Raw genomic sequence first — 20,002 nt, 5'->3', positions numbered from 1 at the left:
TCTTATCTTGCCAACATCTTTCCTCACAGGTACAATTACCCACAAACTGCTCTACATAGCTTTTTTCATATGGTTCCAAATACATAAGGCACTGTTACTACCCCCCCCCCCCCCCCCCCATAAAAAAGAAATCTTGATACAAAGTATATATATGCAGTATATGGCTGATCTAAGACTTAAGGCCCTTTGAGTAGGATGTGGGTTGCAGGGCTCCCACCCCATAACCCCCATTGCCTATTATCGTGGATATCTCGGCCCCCTTAAAGGAGTCACCAGGGACCGGGAAAATTATTATACCTAGAGGAGACTAGTCAAACGCCTGGGATTAGCCCTGAAACGATGTTGAGTGGAGTAATAGGAGGAGCAGCTTGACAGGCACAAGATGGCGGCTGTCTGCAGAGCTTCAGAGTACCCCATTGCATGGTAGGCCTCCCTGTTCCTACAAGTGTGTAGGCTCTACAGACCCCAGCCGAGAAGTAGGTGGCCCTGAGGTGCCGGGGTCTGCGGAGATCTGCTGAGAGCTGGGAGAAGTAAACCCCTGAAGGAGTAGTGGGGGGAGGAGTTTGGCAGAAGCCCTGAACAAGAAAGATGGTGGCATGACTTGAACAGAGGACGCCTGAAGGGACGGCAGTGCTAGAAGGATGACCAGCCCTACCGCGGGCAGTAGCAGCGTAGGGCGACTGAAACGACCCCGCCCTGCCTCGAAGAGGACAATTACTCCTCAAGACCACCAAACAAGGAGGCGGAGAACAACATTGGTACTGCAGCAGCTCAGTCCCAGGCCAGGAGAAAAATGCCTATGACAGCCGAGACAAGGGTGCAGAAGGGAAGCCCGGAGGGAGGGAATAACACAGAGGATTAATGGAGGTGACCTCTGCACTGTTATCCAGGGGCAACGAGCGGCAAGGTTGCAGAGCGCAGATAAATTGAACAGAGTTCCTCTGAAATTACACTGCAGTCATTTGTACTGGACACATGCGGAACTGGGCAGAAAGGGATAACCTTAGCCAAATCTCGTAGAAGAGCCGAGAAGACAGAGAGACACTGGGGCGCACAGAGCATACTGGCCTAAATGGTGTTGCTTTTGAAACTGCGTGAATACAGTAATTCTGCATGAAGACTGCAATTCCTGGGGGTAGATCGGAGTTCGTCTTGAGTGAGACTGTACTGGAGGTGAAAGGCGACCTGCCTTCCGACTGCATCCCCCCCGGAGAGGGGCAGCATTGGAGGGAATAGTAAAGGACGCAACCCAGAAGAAATGAGGAAAACCATCAGGAAACATGGCCCAGATAATCACAGCACTGGGCACATACCCGGCCAGGCAGAAGAAGTCAGAGACATGGAACTGACCCAAAAGGAAGACTCTAGAATGGACCCAACACTTGGTGGCATATTACAGGCAATAATTGCTACACAAGAGGCTCCTACGTCTAAAATAGACAGTATAGGGACTAAGCTCAATTTACTGAAAGACGACCACCAGATGTTGGCCGAGAGAGTCACCACTACCAAATGAACCTTAACAGACATAACACCCGAATTAGCCACGCTAAGAGAAACAGTATCCCTCATTGAGAACTAAGTTAAGGTGTTGAAAATGCGGGCAGAAGACGGCGAAAATAGATCCCGCAGAAATAATATAAGAATTCTGGGGTTTCCTGAATGGGTAGAAGGAACGGACATGCTGACCTACATGGATGAGTGGTTTCGCAAAAATGTAGCACCATAGGGCCTCTCCCAATTCTATGCCCTGCAGAGGCCCCATAGGGTTCCTACCCAAAATCCCAAACCGGGGGCGCCCCCACACCCTATACTAGCCAAACTACTGCACTATAGGGACCAGGACCATATTCTAGCTCAAGAGAGAACACGTAGAGACCTACAAATAAATAATAATAAAGTGATGATCTTTCCGGATTTCACAGTCGAGGTGCAGAAGAAATGTGCAACCTTTCTAGGGGTGAAGAGCCGTTTCCGGAAAATGAATGTCCCCTACGCAATGTTATTTCCAGCATGCCCAAGGGTGGTCACTCCCACCGGTACACAATTTTTCATGACCCCACAAGATGCCTGGAGCTGGATTGAAGGTGAATCGAATGCCAGACCAGAAGGTATTACCAGACATCCTGATTCGCGCCGCAGGAGGCTGAAGTACACAAAGAAAAATGTTCCCACATTTGCAGAAACCCAACGTGAGAGTGGTAAGGTGATCTGGGTGCTCACTGAACTCAGCAACATGGACAGGAACCCTCGTTCTTCGCTTAGTGAGCAGGACGATCAGAATTTGGAGGTAACCAGAGACACTAGCCCCAAAAAGAGCCTGTTGCCATTGGAAGGTTACAGCCTCCATGTACTTAATGGGGACTGTACCCGCGGTTTGTACTGCGATGGGGGGAACCCAGGTCTGGGGGATCTGCTCCAAAACTGTGATGTGATACCAGCCCACTCTACTTAGTGTTATGCCTGTGCACCAGACTTCGGACACCCGTTGGTTCTGGGGTACAGGGTATGTATTTCTGTTGGGGGATGGGGTTCTCGAAAAGGGGAGGGCGTGTATGTTGGATGTAGTTATCAAAGAGTAAAAGAATAGATAGAATTAAAGCAACCCCTGGTGGGAAGCGGGGACTCGTTTGAAGCAACATGGAATGTGAGAGGGATGCACTCCATGGTCAAACAACATAAGGTATATGCCTTCTTGGCCAGAAGGGGAGTGCAGATTGCCCTATAACATACAGGAGGCACATCTTAAGGCTAAGGAGTGGGCAGCTCTTCAGCGTACATGGAGGGAACAGGCCTATTACACAGAAACTCTGCATTCGCCAGAGGGGTATTGGTGTGGATTAAACCAGGTCTCCCATTTAAATGTAGGAGACAAATATTAGACCCAGAGGGTAGATATGTGGTGGTACATGGGATATTAGATGGCAGCGATGTCACTATAGGAGCATATATGAACCCAATACAGACCACGTTTCATTCTTGTCTGCCCTCTCTAGACCATTGGCTCCACACCCGATAGGCCTAGTAATAATGGGGTGAGATTATAATTGTATAGCAAACTTTGAACTTGACGGGTCCCATCCACCACTACAGGACACCCCAATAGTCAGGTTGGCAAAGGCCCTGAAGGAATGGCAAACCCAGTGGGGAATGATAAACTCTTGGAGAGCACACCACCCAGAGTAGAAGGACTATTCCTTCTTTTCTCACTTGCATGACTTACTTGAACGACTGGATACGATACTCTGTACACCAGACATACATGATCTAGTAGAGACCAGTAAGTAACTGGCCAGGATAGTCTCTGATCATAACCCTTTGCTGCTGGGAATAAAATGGGGTACGCCTTGGGCAAGTATGCCTACATGGCCGTTAAAACCGGAAGCCCTTGAGAACCCGGTCTTCCAGGCAACGATTAAAATGCCATTAACCAATACTTTGAGGAGAACGATGGATGGATCCCCTAATAGTGTGGGACGCCATCAAGGCAGTTATCAGGGGTAGATGTATATCTGAGATGGCGAGAATATGAGGAACCCTCTTACGGGAAACCCTGGCTGTGGAGCAACGATTGAGGCCTCTAGAACAACTTAGGCTTGAACGCAGAGAGATACAAGACCAGCTGATTGAAGTGAAAGAGGGTAGCCGAACATGTGGAAAGGTTGAGGTCTTTTGATTGTAGAAACTATATCAGAGAACACAAAGAGAGATCACACTGGGACACTCCTAGCATGGGTAGCAAACCCAGCAAAACGAGGCTAAATAATCCTTGAATTTAGGGAAGGAAAGACACCCACTATTTGCACCCACTGGGCATAAATAGCGTGTTTAAGGCTTATTATGCATATTTATACCAGAGTAAGACGACCTGCACAACCGATAATACTTCCAACAGTAGATGAGGCTGAGACAGTGGGAGGGGATATTGAGCTCAAAGAGTTTATGGCAGCAGTTAAAGCAATGGCCAGAAACAAGACACCCAGCACAGACAGCTTGGCGGTACACTTTTATTCGACATACATTGAGGAACTAGGCCCCAAATTAGGGAGTGTCTACAAAGGGGCAAGAGATGCGGGTAGTCTCCCCGCAATGTCACGATAGGCTCTAGTGGTGCCACTCTTAAAACCAGGTAAATCCCCTGAAGATAAAATGGTCTGTAGACTGCTGTCTATGCTTAACCCGGTTCTAAGCAAGATACTAGCCATGCGCCTCTTCCCGCATATGAGTAACCTTATACATAGAGACCAGGCCGGGTTTATCCCGGGGCGTAATACTGCTACCAATGTCCACAGATTTTTCAGAGTACTTGAAGCACACGCATACGATAAAGAGGAAGCAGCTGTCTTTGCATTAAGCTATTGAAAAGGCTTTTGACAGCCTAGAATGGCCTAATCTTTCCTGAGTAATGGAAAAGTTTGGTCTAGGTCAAGGTTTCGTAGAATGGACAAAATTACTAAATGCGGGATCACTGGCTAGGGTGAAAACCGGGAGAATGATCTCAGACAGCTATCAAGTGACCAGGGGCACCAAACAGGGTTGCCCCTTGTCGCCACTCCTGTTTGCCTTGGGCATGGAGCCATTAGCCTACCACGCCAGATGATCTGGGAAGCCTTACAAGGGGCATGAGATATTTGGCCAACAACATTATGAAGCACTATATGCCGATGATCTCCTAGTTTTCCTCCAGAATTTGAGGGAGGACCTTTGGGGGGCAAAGGAGCTGGTGGAAGTCATGCCTGTTTCTGACCACTATGGGTAGAGACAGACCAGACACAGAGCAGGATGTAATACTGGAGTCTAGTTGCAACAATTTATCACAATACCTTGGATACTCTAGAAGGCCATTAGGGGACTTAAAACAAATATGAGCTTCTGGGTCTCCCTGCCCCTCTCTGTGAAGGGCAGAATAGCCCTTCTAAAAATGGTGGCACTGCCACAACTGCTATATTTTTTTGGTACCCTCCTGATATGGATCCCCGTGAGTGTCTTTCAAGAACTCAGGTAATTGGTCACAGGATTTGTATGGGAGGCTAGAAGACACAGAGTGACGCTCACTACACTGCAACGGCCTATGACAGAGGGGGGACTAGCACTCCCAGACTTTGAAAACTACTATCTAGCGGGCCATATCCAATGGCTCACACATTGGGTGGCATGTAGGAAGGCAGGAGCAGAGCAATCGGACTGCAATGTTCCGGACATCCAACAGTTGTCCATGGCGATATTGGGACATATCGGTCTCAAGAACAACCCATAGCCCTGAGCTCCAGATATTATGTAAGTGCAGGGGTCGTTCTTTGCATAAAGTAAAAACTAAGCGGCCTTACGCCCTGGATATTCCACTAGACTGGCTCAGAGAGCTCCCACATGGAGGGGATTGGTAGGGATTGGGTGGAGGCAGAGATCTGCACAGTGGGGGCCTAATGTGAGGGCGGGGCATGGATGCCATTTGAAGACTTTCGGGAAAGATATGAACTCTGAGGGGGTCATTTCCTCTTGCATACAGCGCTAACATGGTAATCCAGAAGCACTGGAAGTTGGGGATGGAGGAATTTCCGCTGTCAACTGGGTGCCAGTACATAGTGTTATTCTCCGGGACATACAAAGAAATCACGTGCTTGTACTGCCGTCTTCGAGGTGAGGGTCTGGCTCCCTTAGACAAATCAAGAGCACGTGGGTGGAGGATTTGGGGATTCTCTTAAAGGAGAAAGTGGGAAGGTCTAGTGAATCGCTTACCCAAAGTTTCCAGGAACCCGCAGTTTAAGCTTATTTACTTCTATGTGCTACATACAGCATATCTCACCCCAGATAGAATAAACCGATACTTTGCAACGACAGATGCTGCATGCCCATGCTGTGCGGAGATAGGAGCAGAGTTCCTCCACATGTTTTGGAGTTACCCACACCTGGGGAGGTTTTGGAAAACTATCACAGACAGGTTGTCCAAGGTGTTAGACAGGGAAGTCTACTTTACACCACAACACTGCCGCCTCCTTTAGTTCCCACATACCTCCAAGAATAAAGTCGCTAGTGGGTTTCAGGACCTGGCACTTCTCCTGGCTAAACGAGAAATAGTCTGAAGCTGGAAGGGACACAAAGGGGACCTAGTCCACAAAGCTGGAAAAGGTAGCTACTACACTGGTTGGACTAGGAAGGGGCAGTCAGAACTAGGAATGCTACGAGAGGGAAGGGCTCACTGGAGTCGGCCAGAGCCTTAACGGCGCTAGTCGAGGAACTGAAAAATGGAACTGACCGCCTGACAGAAACCCCTGGGGTCAATAGTTGATGATGCGCACCACCAGGGAGGATCTAGGGGAGGCGTACGATAATGTGACAAGAAGAAATGAGTCTCCCTATAGCTGAGGGCGAGATGATTAGCAAATCTGATTTAATTTAACTGTTTGAATGGATAAAATGATCTGTTGAGATGAAATGAGAATGAGGGAACTAGACCTCCTCTTGTTATGTTAAGACTGGTCCACCATGACGCGCCTGGGGGTGGGGCGGTTGGGATGGGGGAGAGGATGATGTTGTTCATAGTAATTAAAAATATACCTCGTGACTGGAATGTATCTTCCAAGCTTAAGCGAGTGGATTGTTAAGGAATATCCCTAGTCCTGTTGCTTTCCATATTTGGGGAAGGCCCACCTAACAGATATCGCCTCAATAAGGGAATCTAATTAGGAATAACAGGCTGAGCACTGTAAACTCTGGCTGCAGACATATTAATTGAAACTGCTGGTTGTATGTATAAACCAATAAAAGTCTGTTGAGGAAAATATGCAGTGTATTATACGTACAGTTAATCAAACCTAGCCCTGCACAGGCCTTCACAAGCATCATTAACCATACTGTGTAGTGGAGCAGTGTCATGTCTTAACATGCAGAGATGGACAAGGGACAATTTAAAAGGGGCACTGAAAGTTAAAGCCTTGTATACCGCTAATTACTTAATTCCTGTTATTCTTACTTAATTCCCGTTATTCTGACTAAATTATCCCTTTTGTATGTTTCACAGCTTACCACCCTGAAGCAATCATCGATAGGAGCTAGACACTAGCTATTTCCAGTGCTTCAATGTCTGTTAAACTCCGCAAAATGTACTATCTTATAATGAGGCGAGAGATAACTGCTTGACAGCCATTGCTTGACAGTCTGAGCAAGCGTATCAACTGTGTGAAACTCTCCAATAGAAATAACCAGTAAACATTTGATTTTTGGGCTGTATGACGGATACATTGTCATGGATGTATTGCCAGTAGATGCCCAAGTGTTGACAAATGCTAATAAATGTGCATTATGACCACTGGCAAATTATTAACAGTGAAAACATCTAGTGAAAGTTATCAATCCAGCCTAATGCCAGAGAAGGTTTACAGACTTAAGGGGTCAACCAAGTGTAGAGAGAAAAATAACTTCTCTTTTTCCAGGCCTGCATCTCTAATAATCACCAACAGGTATTCTAAAATGCAGCTGTGTTTGAGGATGTAAGGAGTCACCGGGTGGCCCTTTAAGATTTATAGGCCGAACTTGGCCAATATACATGTGCTACAGTAAAGAATGTATAGTTATGGTTTCTCACTTTAAATTTCTCACATTTCATTTAAGCAACTGAGTCTTATTAGACAAGAACACACAGGGATCTAGGTGATGTGACATGGTTACGGTTTGAAATACTGTGCCAGGTTGCAGAGCAGGCATTGGTGTGAGTCCCCTATAGTGCCCACTGTAGTTTTCCCCTATGTTAACCGCTTTTGCTTGTACACATTACTGAGTAACATGCTTGTTTTTGTGTCACACTGATTTTCGAAATCAGTTGCACATATTTTGTTTTTGTTTTTTGCTGCGATTGTTTTTTGCTGAGATTCAATCTGCGCAATTCGTGCAAAGCCAAAAACAACATTGTACCCTGTTTTTCTCTGTGGTCGGACACTAACACCTAGACATAATAGAGAGAGCCAGCTGCTGTTTTTCAAATAGGACAAATCTTATTATATAAGCTAAGACTTGCCGTTCTAAAAACAGAGAGGAACAAGGCTTGCAGAAAAAAGGCTCCGAGACAAAAGAGCTGTGCGCCTGGGATGTAGACTAACTGATTTTGGTCGTCAGGTACTTATCCCAGACATCTTTAGTAACTGTGCTTTCATAGTAAGGGTAGGCTTAGGCTGATTTTTTGTCATTTGCTTTGACCGGGCTCGTCATTCTCTTCAGTTTATTTATTGTGCTCATCACATAATAGACTTGCATGTCTCCTAATTGCAGCACAGTATCTCTTGGATATAGCACTCTAGTTTCAATACATTTTGTAAACTTTCTTCATGTCTCTTTCCTTTTATTGTGGACACCGGCCAGTGAGAGAACGAAAGGTGATGACCTGTTAACGCGACTCCTGAGATAGTTCAAATTGTTGTGTTCTCTGGTAATAATTTATCTGTCCCTCTTGAAAGTTAGGAGGGCAGGTAAAGCAGTATGATTTAGTCTGGATTTAGGCCCATAGGTACTGATGTGGTATTGTGACTAAGGACTTGATTTAGATCTTGGCGGACGGGTTAATCTCTGACAACGGTGACGGATATCCCATCCGCTGAAATATAAATCCCATTATATTCAATGGGATATATACTTCAGCAGATGAGATATCTGACAACGTTGTGAGGGAGGGAGTCTGTCAAGATCTAAAACAGGCCCTAAGTCTCTACATGCTGACGTCCCGTGATCTTAGGCATAGTTCTGTTTCTAAGCAGAATCCCTGCAAACAGCATGAATTTCATAGCGGATCTAACTAGATAATAAGCTGGCATGGGCACACAGTAATACACTAATATGACCGGAAAAAAAATCATCATTGTCATTGAGTAATGTGCAAAACATAAATATCGTTAGAAAGATTAATAATTAGGCATTTCAAATATTGTTGATCCAACACAAATAAACATGGTACAGAAAAGGCGTTTGGATTAGCTACAGTATCCTGAATTAGTCAGGCACAAATCTTATATATATTTGAAAATATCCACAGGTTAAATATATTCGGTACTGGGTCCATCCTACAAAAGAAAATGTAAATAATGTCACTGAAGGAGCACGTAAATATGTACCAGATAAAGCATTTATCTTTGGGTTACCTGGCCATTGAAACCATGCCACACTTACATTCTGCTCTAGTGCTGTTATTTCTTGCTCGGATTTTGCAAGTTTGAATTTGAGGTCACTGATGTGTCTGTTGGCATCTCCTGTAAAATAAGTAGCCTGTTAGAAAGGAGTTTCCTCAGTCCACCAGCCCTCCCAAAGCCATGAGACTGCAAGGCAAACATCCAGTTAGAATTTATATCAAACTCCTCTGTGCTGGTTAGTATCCATCTGAAACAATGCTCCATCATCAAATTATCTTCAGGAAGAATGGCCTAGAGATCAACAGAGATATTCTTAATAAAGGACACTAGTTTTGCACCTTGGAATTTTTTTTGTCTACTGGTTTGCGTACTATTGCTGCCTGCTGATTTATTCAGAATAGTTTTACATATTTGAAGCACAGCATGAAATGTCTGCGACCATATCTTGGCGATACAAACAAGATCCTTAGCTTCATCATCAGCTTTTTGGCAAGTTGTTGGACTGAGAACACTCAATTTTTTCACCACACAGTTTGCGTCATTGGGTGGACGAATGCCAAGCTGATAAGAGTGTTACAGGAAGTGACCTTTACTTTTGCTAAATGGAGCGGTTAAAGGCAACCTTGCCTTGCACTGATTAGTTGAGGCATATTCAGAGAAGGTGTGAAAGAGGCAAAGACACTCCGCATGAGTAGGTTTCTAAATACTACTTTAGCTACTTCAATATCTTGTTGAGCATTAGAATCTAAGTAGTGGTGCTTTCATTCAGCATATAGATGGTGCCAGGCAGATGCCTTGCAGGCAGTACCTAAACAGATTTCCAAAAGTGCAACAGTTGCTGCCTTCCAATCAGGATTTGCAGGCAACATTTTTTGTCTAAGTGGTAGCAGATGTGAGACAGGATATTCTCCAGTATGATAAATGAGTCAATAAAATAGCCTTGCAACCACACTGCTGGCCTAACTTTTATGAACCTCTGTGAGTAACAGATTTTTACATGTTTACGTTGTAGTTCTTCAGTGTAACTAGCCAGAAGGAAAATACTACTTACCCAGTATGCATCTGTTCTTGGCATGTAGAGCTGTAGATCGCCATCTGGTGTTGGGCTCGGATGTTTGCACTGTGTTTTTCTTCGAGGAAGTGTTTGTAGTCACGAGGTAGGTGAATCCTCCTTATGATGGTAGTGCGCATGGGCATAGACTCTATCCCCAGTTTGTTTTCGTAATAAAGGGTGATGGTGAAGTTCGTAAGAATAGAAAGAGATGTCCATGGGTGTTGTAGCCAAGTAAGATCATACTGCAGCAGATAAAGGTACCCGGGGAGGCGGGTGGGCTCATACGAATCCACAGCTCTACATGCCAAGAACAGATGCATACTGGGTAAGAAGCATTTTCCATTCGAGACATATGAGCTGTAGAAGATATGCTTTAGCATAGACTATACAGCAGTTAATTTTGTAGCAGTGGCTAACCTGTATCTGTTGTAGTAGTTTGAAGAAAAGTGTTCTTAAGACAGCCTGGCCCACACTAGCTAGTTGTTTTGCATGCACATCTACACAGTAGTGTTTTGTGAATGTGTGAAGTGTAGACCAAGTTGCAGCCTTGCAGATGTCATCTAAGGGTATATTCCCTAAGACTGAAATAGAAGACCCTAGTTTGCGTGCAAAATGCACTCTAGGGGGAATAGTTAATGTGTGTTTAGCTTTAATGTAGCATATTTGGATGCATTTAACTATCCATTGTGCAATATCAGTTTTTGAAATGGGATTGCCTTTATGCGGTGGTGAAAAAGCAACTAAGTTATTTTGTTTTCCTAAAAGATTTAGTTCTTTCAATGTAATAAAGCATTGTTCTTTTGACATCTAGTGTGTGAAGAGCACGCTCTGCCACTGAGTCTGGTTGAGGAAAAAACATTGGTAGTTCAACAGACTGAGGTTGAAGGCAGAAACAACTTTAGGCAAAAAGTTTGGATCAGTCCTAAGAACCACTTTGTTGTGATGAATTTGTAAAAATGGTTCTTGTATGGTTAGTGTATGGAGCTCACCAACTCTTCTAAGAGATGTGGCTCTAAGGAAGGCTACCTTCCAAGTGAGGAACTGCAGTTCACATTTGTGCAGAGGCTCAAATGGTGGATCCATAAGTCTTGTAAGGACAATATTAAGGTTCCAAACTGGAGAGGGTGGAACTCTAGGGGGAATGATTCTTTTGAGTCCTTCCATAAATGATTTGATAGCGGGCACTCTAAACAAAGATAAGTGGTGTCTGATTTGTAGATAAGCGACTATTGCAGCGAGATGCAATTGTATGGATGTTTAAGCTAAGTTACAGCGTTGTAGGTGTAATAGATAGCAAATGATGTTTTGAATGGAAGAATCTAGTGGATTGATGTGATTGTTTGTACAGTAAATTACAAATCGCTTCCACTTTGCTGCATAGCATGCTCTTGTGGTAGGATGTCTAGCCTCTTTAATGAAGTTCATGCAGTCTGGCCAGAGATTGAGGTAGTCAAACTCTATGATCTCAGGTGCCAGATCGCAAGGTTGAGTCGACTGGGATCTGGATGTCTTATCTCTTCATGGCTCTGAGTGAGAAGCTTGGGTGAAAGGTGTAGTTTTTGATGAGGAACTACAGATAGTTCCAACAGGGTTGTGAACCAAGGTTGTCGAGCCCATGTGGGAGCCCCAGGATCATGTGAGGGAATGCTGTTGGAGCTTCCGAACTACTAATGGAATGAGTGGGAGAGGTGGAAAAGCGTAAGCAAATGTGCCTGGCCAGTTCATCCATAGCCCATTGCCTTTGGACAATGGGTGTAAATACCTGGACGCGAGGTTTTGGCATTTTGCGTTCTGATGTGTGGCAAGCAGATCTATTTCTGGGTAGCCCCACATGTGAATAAATGGAAGAAGAGCTTGAGGATATAATTCCCATTTGTGGACCTGTTGTTGTTGAAACTGAGCAGCTCTGCAATGTGATTGTCTACTCCTGGAAGGTGTTCTGCAAGCAAATATATCTTTTGAGGTATGGCCCATCTCCATATGCTTTGTGCTAGTCGCGAGAGCTGTAGGGAGTGTGTCCCTCCCTGTTTTTGTATAAAGTACATTGCTGTCATGTTGTCCATGCGGACTAGGGCAGCTTTGCTGACTAGATGGACTTGAAAGGCTTATAATGCTAGAAAAATTGCCAGTAGTTCCAGATGGTTTATGTGAAACTGTTTTTGTTGTAGAGTCCACATGCCCTAAATGGTTTGATTTTGAAGATGAGCTCCTCAGCCAGTGAGCAGTGGGTCTGTTTTTAGTTCTATCTGTGGAACCGGGTCGAGAAACTGCCGCACTTTGGAAAGCTTTTGTGTGTTCCACCACTGCAGACAGCGATGGGTGCAGCTGTCTACCAACACCAAATCTGTTAACAGACCTTGAGCCTTGTTCCACTGACGTGGTAAGCATTCTTGTAGAGGACACATTTGGAGTCTTGCGTAAGGGACGATTAGAATGCAAGAGGCTATCATCCTGATTAAATGCATAAACACTCGAGCTGGTAATGAGTGTTGAGGTTGAAATTGTGATATTAGAGCCTGCATGTTGCATAACCTGACTGGGTTGGGGTATGCTAGAGCTTTGCAAATGTCTATTGTAGCTCCTAGATATATTTGTTTGTTGGACAGCTGGATTGGGGCTTCGTGAGGTTTACAATGAATCCCAAGTGGTGCAGCAACTGAATTATCTTGTGGGTGTGTTGAACACAGCTGTGTTGCGAGTTGGCCTTTATGAGCCAATCATCCAGATAGGGAAACATGTGAATGTGTTATCTTCTTAAGTGAGCTGCAACTACTGCTAGACACTTGGTGAAAACTCTGGGTGCTGTGGTTACCCCAAACGGGAGGACTTCGAATTGGTAGTGTTGACCATCCACCACGAACCGGAGATATTTCCTGTGAGCGGGGTGAATGGGAATGTTGAAGTAGACGTCCTTTAGATCCAAAGTGGAAAGCAAGTCACCTTGCTGAAACAATGGGAGCACCTGTTGGAGGGTGACCATGTGGATATGATCTGACTTAATGTAAAGGTTTGAGGTCTAATATTGGCCTGAGAGAGCAGTCCTTTTTTGGATTAAGAAAATAAAGAGAGTAAACCCCCGTGCCCTGATGGTGAAGGGGACTGGTTCCATTGCATGTTTTTGTAACAGGGAGAGAACCTCTTTTTTTTAGGAGGGTGAGATGTTCTGAGGACACTGCACGATGTTTGGGAGGAATATTTGGGGGAATGGAGGTAAGTTCCAGGCAATAACCATACTGGATAATTTGTCTTACCCACTTGTCTGTTGTGATGGAATTCCAGACAGGTAGGAACTGTGAGAGACGCCCCCGACAGGAGTAGAATGATTAGGGGGGTAGTGGAGGAAGTCACTGTTTAGTGGCAGGGGAAGTGCGGGTGGAGTTACCCCGGCCTCTTCCCCTATTGTTATTTCCTCTGTATCCTCACCGAAAATATCCCCTGGAGGAGGAAGATTGATTGGGACTTTTGTAAGATGAGGTGGTATTTTTTGACAGTTGTTTTTGAGCCATCCCTGTAAAAGGAGCGACTAAAGGAGCCCCTATTAGAAGGTAGTTGCAAGGCTCCCATGGACTTGGCAGTCTCAGTGTATTTTTTCATTTTTTTCTACTGAAGAATCGACTGTTGGCTCAAAAAGATGTTCCTGATCAAAAGGCTGCTTAAGTATTGATGATTGTACTTCTTGCTTAAATCTGGAGATTTGAAGCCAAGCGTGCCGGCGTAGTAAGACGCTGGTGGGCGCATTTTATAGAAGTATTTGTGATAAGCTTACTCTCTTGAATGAGGTCGTGAAATTTAGTTTTGTATTGTTCTGGTAAATGCTGCATTAGTTTTTCCAGCTATTCATAGTGAGCTCTATCATAGTGCGCTAAAAGAGTTGAGCATTGGCAATACGCCAATAATTAGCAGCTAGTGATGCAATTCTTTTGCCTGATGCATCTATAAGTTTTGACTCCTTGTCAGGATGTCCGAACTCTATCAGCGAATGTTTTTTCCTACAACACAGGAGCAGAATGCCGCAAGTTCCCAATTCCTACCCTGAAACTCACCAGCCACACACTACTTAAATGTTGTAGCCAGAAGAGCCCCACGAGGGAAAGGGGATCGGACAGAGAAGAGACTGCACACCAAGTCTAATCTTCTTTACTTCTGCCTTCTTTTTCTTAGTTCTTTCTTCTTCAATGGTTATGTTTTTCACTGCAACAAGAATACATTCATTACTCTCTTTTCTACCTTTCTTAATTAACTGTATTTAACTTCTATCCTTTTCACCTACCCAGTGTTGGTGTGACCTTAGCTCCTCTTCTATTCTTTTCTATGTCTTACTTCAGTTTGTATGTTCTGCAACTAAAGATTATTTTACTGGTTAGTCAGATTAAGTGATATTCCTTATCTCTATATTTTGTTCCTACAGGGTTCTCACCTATAATTGTCACAGCTTGGCTTTTTAATGGATTCTACATAAGGTAAGTACTTTCTTGTATCTTTGCTTCACCTGTATATTTATATTTATATTTTGATACTGTTGTTGTTACCAAACTGTATACTTCTATTGATAACCTCCTTCAGTTACTTACTTCTACTAAGATTATTCTCGTGTACAACAGTTTGTTTTTTCATAGGAAAAATAACCTTACTTGAACTCCTCTAGCGGAACTAAAAATAATATCTCTCCATCAATATTCTGGATTACTGTTTGTTCGATAATCGTGCTCAGAAAGAATCAGCTTAAATGGCTGGACTTGTTCTGATATTCTTCGTGGTGCCGAACTTGTGCTGACTCGAATTTCCTAATTATGCTGGACTAGTTCTGACTAATTCTTAGTGAAAAACAAAACTTCTTTCAGGCTAGTTCTCTCGCAGTTGAACACGCGCACATTCAACTGCGCAACCTCAGTCCTGAAATGCTAATGAAATAATACTTGAGCAAGCTCTATAAAATAACCGGAACAGTCTTATTGGACTTCCACGAACTCCACCGAAGTCCTACTCAATTGCAGCTCTGGATAAAGTGACGAAGATAATTCCATATCTATCTTCACGGCGCTTCAAGGCTCGACGTCGTCTTTCCCTCAAGGCTCAGGTCTAGTGCGCCACACTACGGTCGTTCCACCTGAACCTTTGTGATTGTGTATGGAAGCTAGAGCGCTAACCTGACTCTTCAATGCTAAACCCTTTGCCACCATCTTAAGGTCTCTTTGCGATGAGATCTTTTCTGCCCCACATTTTCTTCTGCGTAGTTTGCCTAACCTAGTTAAAGCGGCATTTACAAACGGCCTTTTTCTGCCTCTAGCTCTTGCAGTCCTGACACAGGAGGAGGGGTGTCGCCTGTAGTTTGCGAATTAGCGTTTGTAGTTTGCGTGCGTTGGAGACGACAAGAGAATCTAAGGGTACCTGGCCTCTGATATAAACTGGGTCTGTAGGAGCGGCTTTATATTTTTTATCCACCCTTGGAGTAAGTATTCTAGCTCAAACAGGGTCTTTGAATACCTTTTTTTTTTTTCTTTTAACCTTTATTTGTAGTATATGCAGTTACAGGTATGGGCCTAAAACCATCCCGGCCTGCCGCTAAACATAGCTGGAGTTAAGCAAGCAATATACGTAGTTATGGAAGTTCGAGACCCGGGATAAGAAAATAACAGTGCGTAGCTTGTAATCATACACAACAGCTGAAAATCAGGATTCAAGAGGTTCATTTTTCAATAAGAAAGTAAAGAGTTGTCGCACAATCATACACAGTACCACTATAATGTGCAAATCAGGATATCTGCAAACAATAGTGATATGAAGGAGTCATGGGGGGGGCAAGATATACAAAGCAGGAGAAAGGTAGGCATAGCCCCATTGGGTAGCAAGTCTAACCCCCGCCCCTCAACACCAAACATACCGCAAAGAGCATGAGTGACGACGACACTAAAAAGGAAGAAAGACTAAAGGGCCATAGAAACAAATATCAATCAAACCCCACCCCACAACCCCCACCCTGCACACCCGCAGAAGGCCATGGCCTACCCCCCAGCAGCGTGCCTGTCGCCCTAATAGAGACCCGAAATATAGAAAGACAGAGAAAGAAAGCAAAGAAAGTAAGTGGAGGAGGGCCCTCATCGTGCCGCCCGGCCCCGCCCTTCACCCCTACACAACGGAAATCCCAGGATGGAAGTAATACTGTACTGGAGAATAACAAACCCCGAGCATAAACACGATGAAATATCGATCGAACAAAGCCACTGCACCGTCTCTCAATGATATTACCAATAGACCATTAACACATCATTCCTGACCCTGTCTGGTAGTGGCACCGCCAGAAGTCCTCTCATTAATCAATTTATTGCGCAATCCTGAAGGTCCAAACAGTATGTGCGAGTCCGGCTGGGGCGCAGCCATGGAAGAGTACAACAATCCAAGCCCATCAAAGTATAAACAGCAAAGATCCGACAATGTCAACGCCTGTCCCGGGAGCCTCCCGAAGCTCACAAACAACAGCGCCATCAAGGAGAGGAAAGTCACACAGTCCAGCTACCGCTGCGACACGACCAGGCCAGTCCGAGAGGAAAAACAGCACTCCACCCCCAGCCGCCAGCTGGACAAGCGTCCCAAGGAGATACCCAGACGAGCAATCAAGTCGGCCCGCTCGGGCATGGGAGCCCGATCCTCAAGCGGCCCCCGGGGCCCCCGCGGAGCCGAAACCTCCTCCATGGGCTCAGCAGCAAGTTCACCGGCAGACCCGTGGAATCGGGGCGTGGCCGCCAAGGACGACGAAACAGCAATGGTGTCCATTCTTCCGCCCAAGTCTCGAGCATGGCAAAGCATAGTTTTGTGCAAAACTGTTAAAGCAGCTATCACGTCTCGGGAAATGAACTCCTTCGTGTGTTGCGAGCCTCCCGGCCCCATCCGTACATCAGCCGTCCAACTTGGACTCGGGTCGTAGAGGAGGGCACCAGCCGCCATCTTGATCCAGCAGGCCCCGTCCTGCTTCCACACTCAGGGACTAGGCCTCACCACGGGGGCGCCGCGGGATGCGTCTCCAGGGCAAACAAATCAAAGGGGCAGGCCCCAGAAAGGAGAGCCACCAAAAGGCTAAAGTCCCGGCCGGGCCCCGGGAGTCGCCCGCCAATATCGGGGGCAGACCTTGGTTATGCCCAGGCAACAAAGTTTGGGGAGGGGGGCAGGAGTCAAGCGCCCCCTCCGATCCAGTGCCACCCCACTGCTCCTCAAGGGTCGCCGACAAGCGGACCGGGTCTTCACCGCCAGAAGAGGTCTTTCACGTCAACGGCACCCACCGGCAGGCCCCTTATCGTCAGCAACGGACGTTGATGCTACCGCCGCGGTCGAAGGCCCCGCCGAGGCAACGCCCCGGTCCCATCACCGCGTAGGCCGCAGAGCAGACGGGGACAGTTCTCAGGATCCGCTGCACACCGGAGGTCCGGGAACAAACGGTAGGTGTTCGTTTTCCTTCTCCCAGCAAAGTATGCCTTCACGGCTCAGGATAGACGTCAGGATAGACGTGTGGGGCAAAAGGGCTTGTGGAGCCGAGCGACTATGCGGCCATTTCGAATGCCTGCTTGGCTCCTCCCCCTTTGAATACCTTTAATCATAGGCAAAGTATTAGTGGATTTTTGGGAAGGAGCAAATGTTTCCACTAAGAAATCCTCCTCATGGGGATCAGTATGTAATTCCACCACATGGTATTGAGCAGCTCTGTTAATAAGCTGTGCGAAGCCAATATTGTCATCGGGTGGCAATGTTCTGGAAGGATATAGATCGGGGTCATTATTATGATCTGAATCTTTATCGTAATCATCACAGGGGTCTGTTCCTGTGGTATGTTGTCCTCATTGTCATCCCCATCCCCATCATCCTGTGGCTCAGGTGAGAAAGGTGGTGTTGGTGAGTTTGATGGTGAAATCAATAAGTTTGGATTAAAAGGTGAAGGAGAGGGAGGTATGTGAGGGGGAGAGGGGTTAGTATCCATGTATTTTTTCTTCAGAGGTATATCGTAGTCCTCTGGAAGATCCAGCTTCCGTTTTTTAGGAAGTGGTGCTAGAAGGTGTTCGGTTTAAGGGTCGATATGCAATTGTTTCTGTTTTGGATCCAAAGGGTCTTATGGAGGAAGCTCTTTGGATGGGGTATCTGTCTTTTTGTTTTGATTCAGAGGGTTTTTAACAGAGTTAGTCTCTGAAGCTTTAGGAGGAGCTGTGTGCTTTTTGGGTTCCGAGCCTTTTGGTGCGGAATGTTTCGGCTCCGAAGGTTTATCTTTGGCCAGTTTCGGCTCCGCAGGTTTGTCTTTAGTGGATTTCGGCTCCGAAGCTTTGGGTTTAGCCGATGTCCGCTCCGAAGCTTTGGGTTTAGCTGGTGTCAGCCCTGAAGCTTTGGCTTTATGTGGTTTCGGATCCGAATCTTTCGGTGCCAAAGATGTCTTTGGTGCCAACAGCGAAGCGTCAGGCAGGTACTTGGTCTTGGGTTTCGGTGCCGAAGATGAGTGTTCGGCACCGGAATGGGGCCGGATCGATCCCGAACCGGAATGCTTATCCCTATGTTTTATAGCCGGGCCAGAGGTTGGGGCTTCTGAAACATTTTCACGACGTCGAACTGGGCCTGAGGGCGAAGGTGATACTGGAGCCTTTGTTGTTTTTTGTGGCCACTTTGGGCTCGTTACTCACTGTTCGCTGAGCTGGAGTGACATTCGAGTCGTCTCCCATGTCGGAGTTGTCAGCTTCAGACACAGAGATTTATTCTTCTTCGCCGCTGGGCTGTTGGAATTCAGACTCTTCTCCGAAGATGTCTGGCACCGGGCTGGTGCTGCGTTGCATCTTGTGACCTCGAGCCCGACGGTAACGAATGGTTTTCTTTGATCGGAATGATCAACAGGCTTTGCAGTTGATTTCTTCGTGCTCCGGGGATAGGCCGAGGTTACAGACCTCATGCAGGTCCGTGTGTGGGAACCTAGCACCACACCCGGGGCATTTCTTAAATGGAGTCTGTTCCATGGACTGCTGGCGTGGGTAGGCCTCACGGCCTGCGTCGAAGCTACCGATCAAAGTTGTTGGATTTCATGAGGCACGTCGAAAGGGAAACCGCGATCGAAAACAATACCGTAGAGTATTAAGGATTGCACGTCGAAAGGGTACGAAGATGAAACTGAAATGGAATGCACCAATATACATCCAAACCAGATGGCGGAAAAAAACAATCTGGGGATGGAGTTGATGCCCATGCGCACTATCATAATAAGGGGGAAGTCACCTACCTCGTGATTATAATCACTTCTTCGAAGAAAAACAAAGTGCAAACATCCGAGCCCAGCACCAGATGGCGATCTATGCTAAAGCACATGATCTACAGCTCATATGCCTCAAACACTATTTTTCTAGAATGGACTACAAGGCTAGAAGTAGCAGATGGATTGATCCCACATTTTCTTTTCCATCACATTGCCTTATATATGAATTGCTTCCATTGAAATGCCTGAAAAGGCCACTTGGCACATTGAAGGTCTATTGATACCCTCAACGTAAATGTTTCATATACCAACTTGTAATTGAAAGCAGTAACCAATCAAATACACTCAACAATAGCGGTAGCAATAGTCCCATTGTAGTCCTCCTTTCATGTCAGTGACCACTGGATGCAACACTGCAGAAAAGACTACAAGCGACACGAGTGGGACTTGTGGGGCGCAGTCATAGAATTCTTAAACTGCAGCAAAGAGGAGTTTATCTAAAGAATGACCAAGTCCAGCGAATCACAAAATGTGAGTCTTTGATGTCAAGTAGCCTTAGGGTGGACTTTGTGTGTTCTGTAATACTCCCCCTACTTCAAGAGCAAGGACAGCTTGCCACTG

At 45.7% G+C, this 20,002-nt stretch overlaps 1 protein-coding gene across 2 annotated transcripts in view; it reads right to left on the bottom strand.

Annotated features, from left to right (window-relative positions):
• Positions 1–20,002, bottom strand: part of LRRFIP1 (LRR binding FLII interacting protein 1) — a 470,251-nt gene that overhangs the window by 11,698 nt on the left and 438,551 nt on the right. For both annotated transcript variants that reach the window (XM_086956332.1, XM_086956334.1), the window contains one exon: positions 9,154–9,233. In XM_086956332.1, the coding sequence (XP_086812458.1) occupies positions 9,154–9,233 (80 nt within the window). The remainder of the gene's footprint in view (positions 1–9,153; positions 9,234–20,002) is intronic.

The sequence above is a fragment of the Lissotriton vulgaris genome, chromosome 2_1, assembly GCF_964263255.1.
Source record: "Lissotriton vulgaris chromosome 2_1, aLisVul1.2, whole genome shotgun sequence".
NCBI lineage: Eukaryota > Metazoa > Chordata > Amphibia > Caudata > Salamandridae > Lissotriton > Lissotriton vulgaris.
Note: the sequence above shows the minus strand (reverse complement) of the source record. Positions and strands in the feature narration are given on the sequence as shown.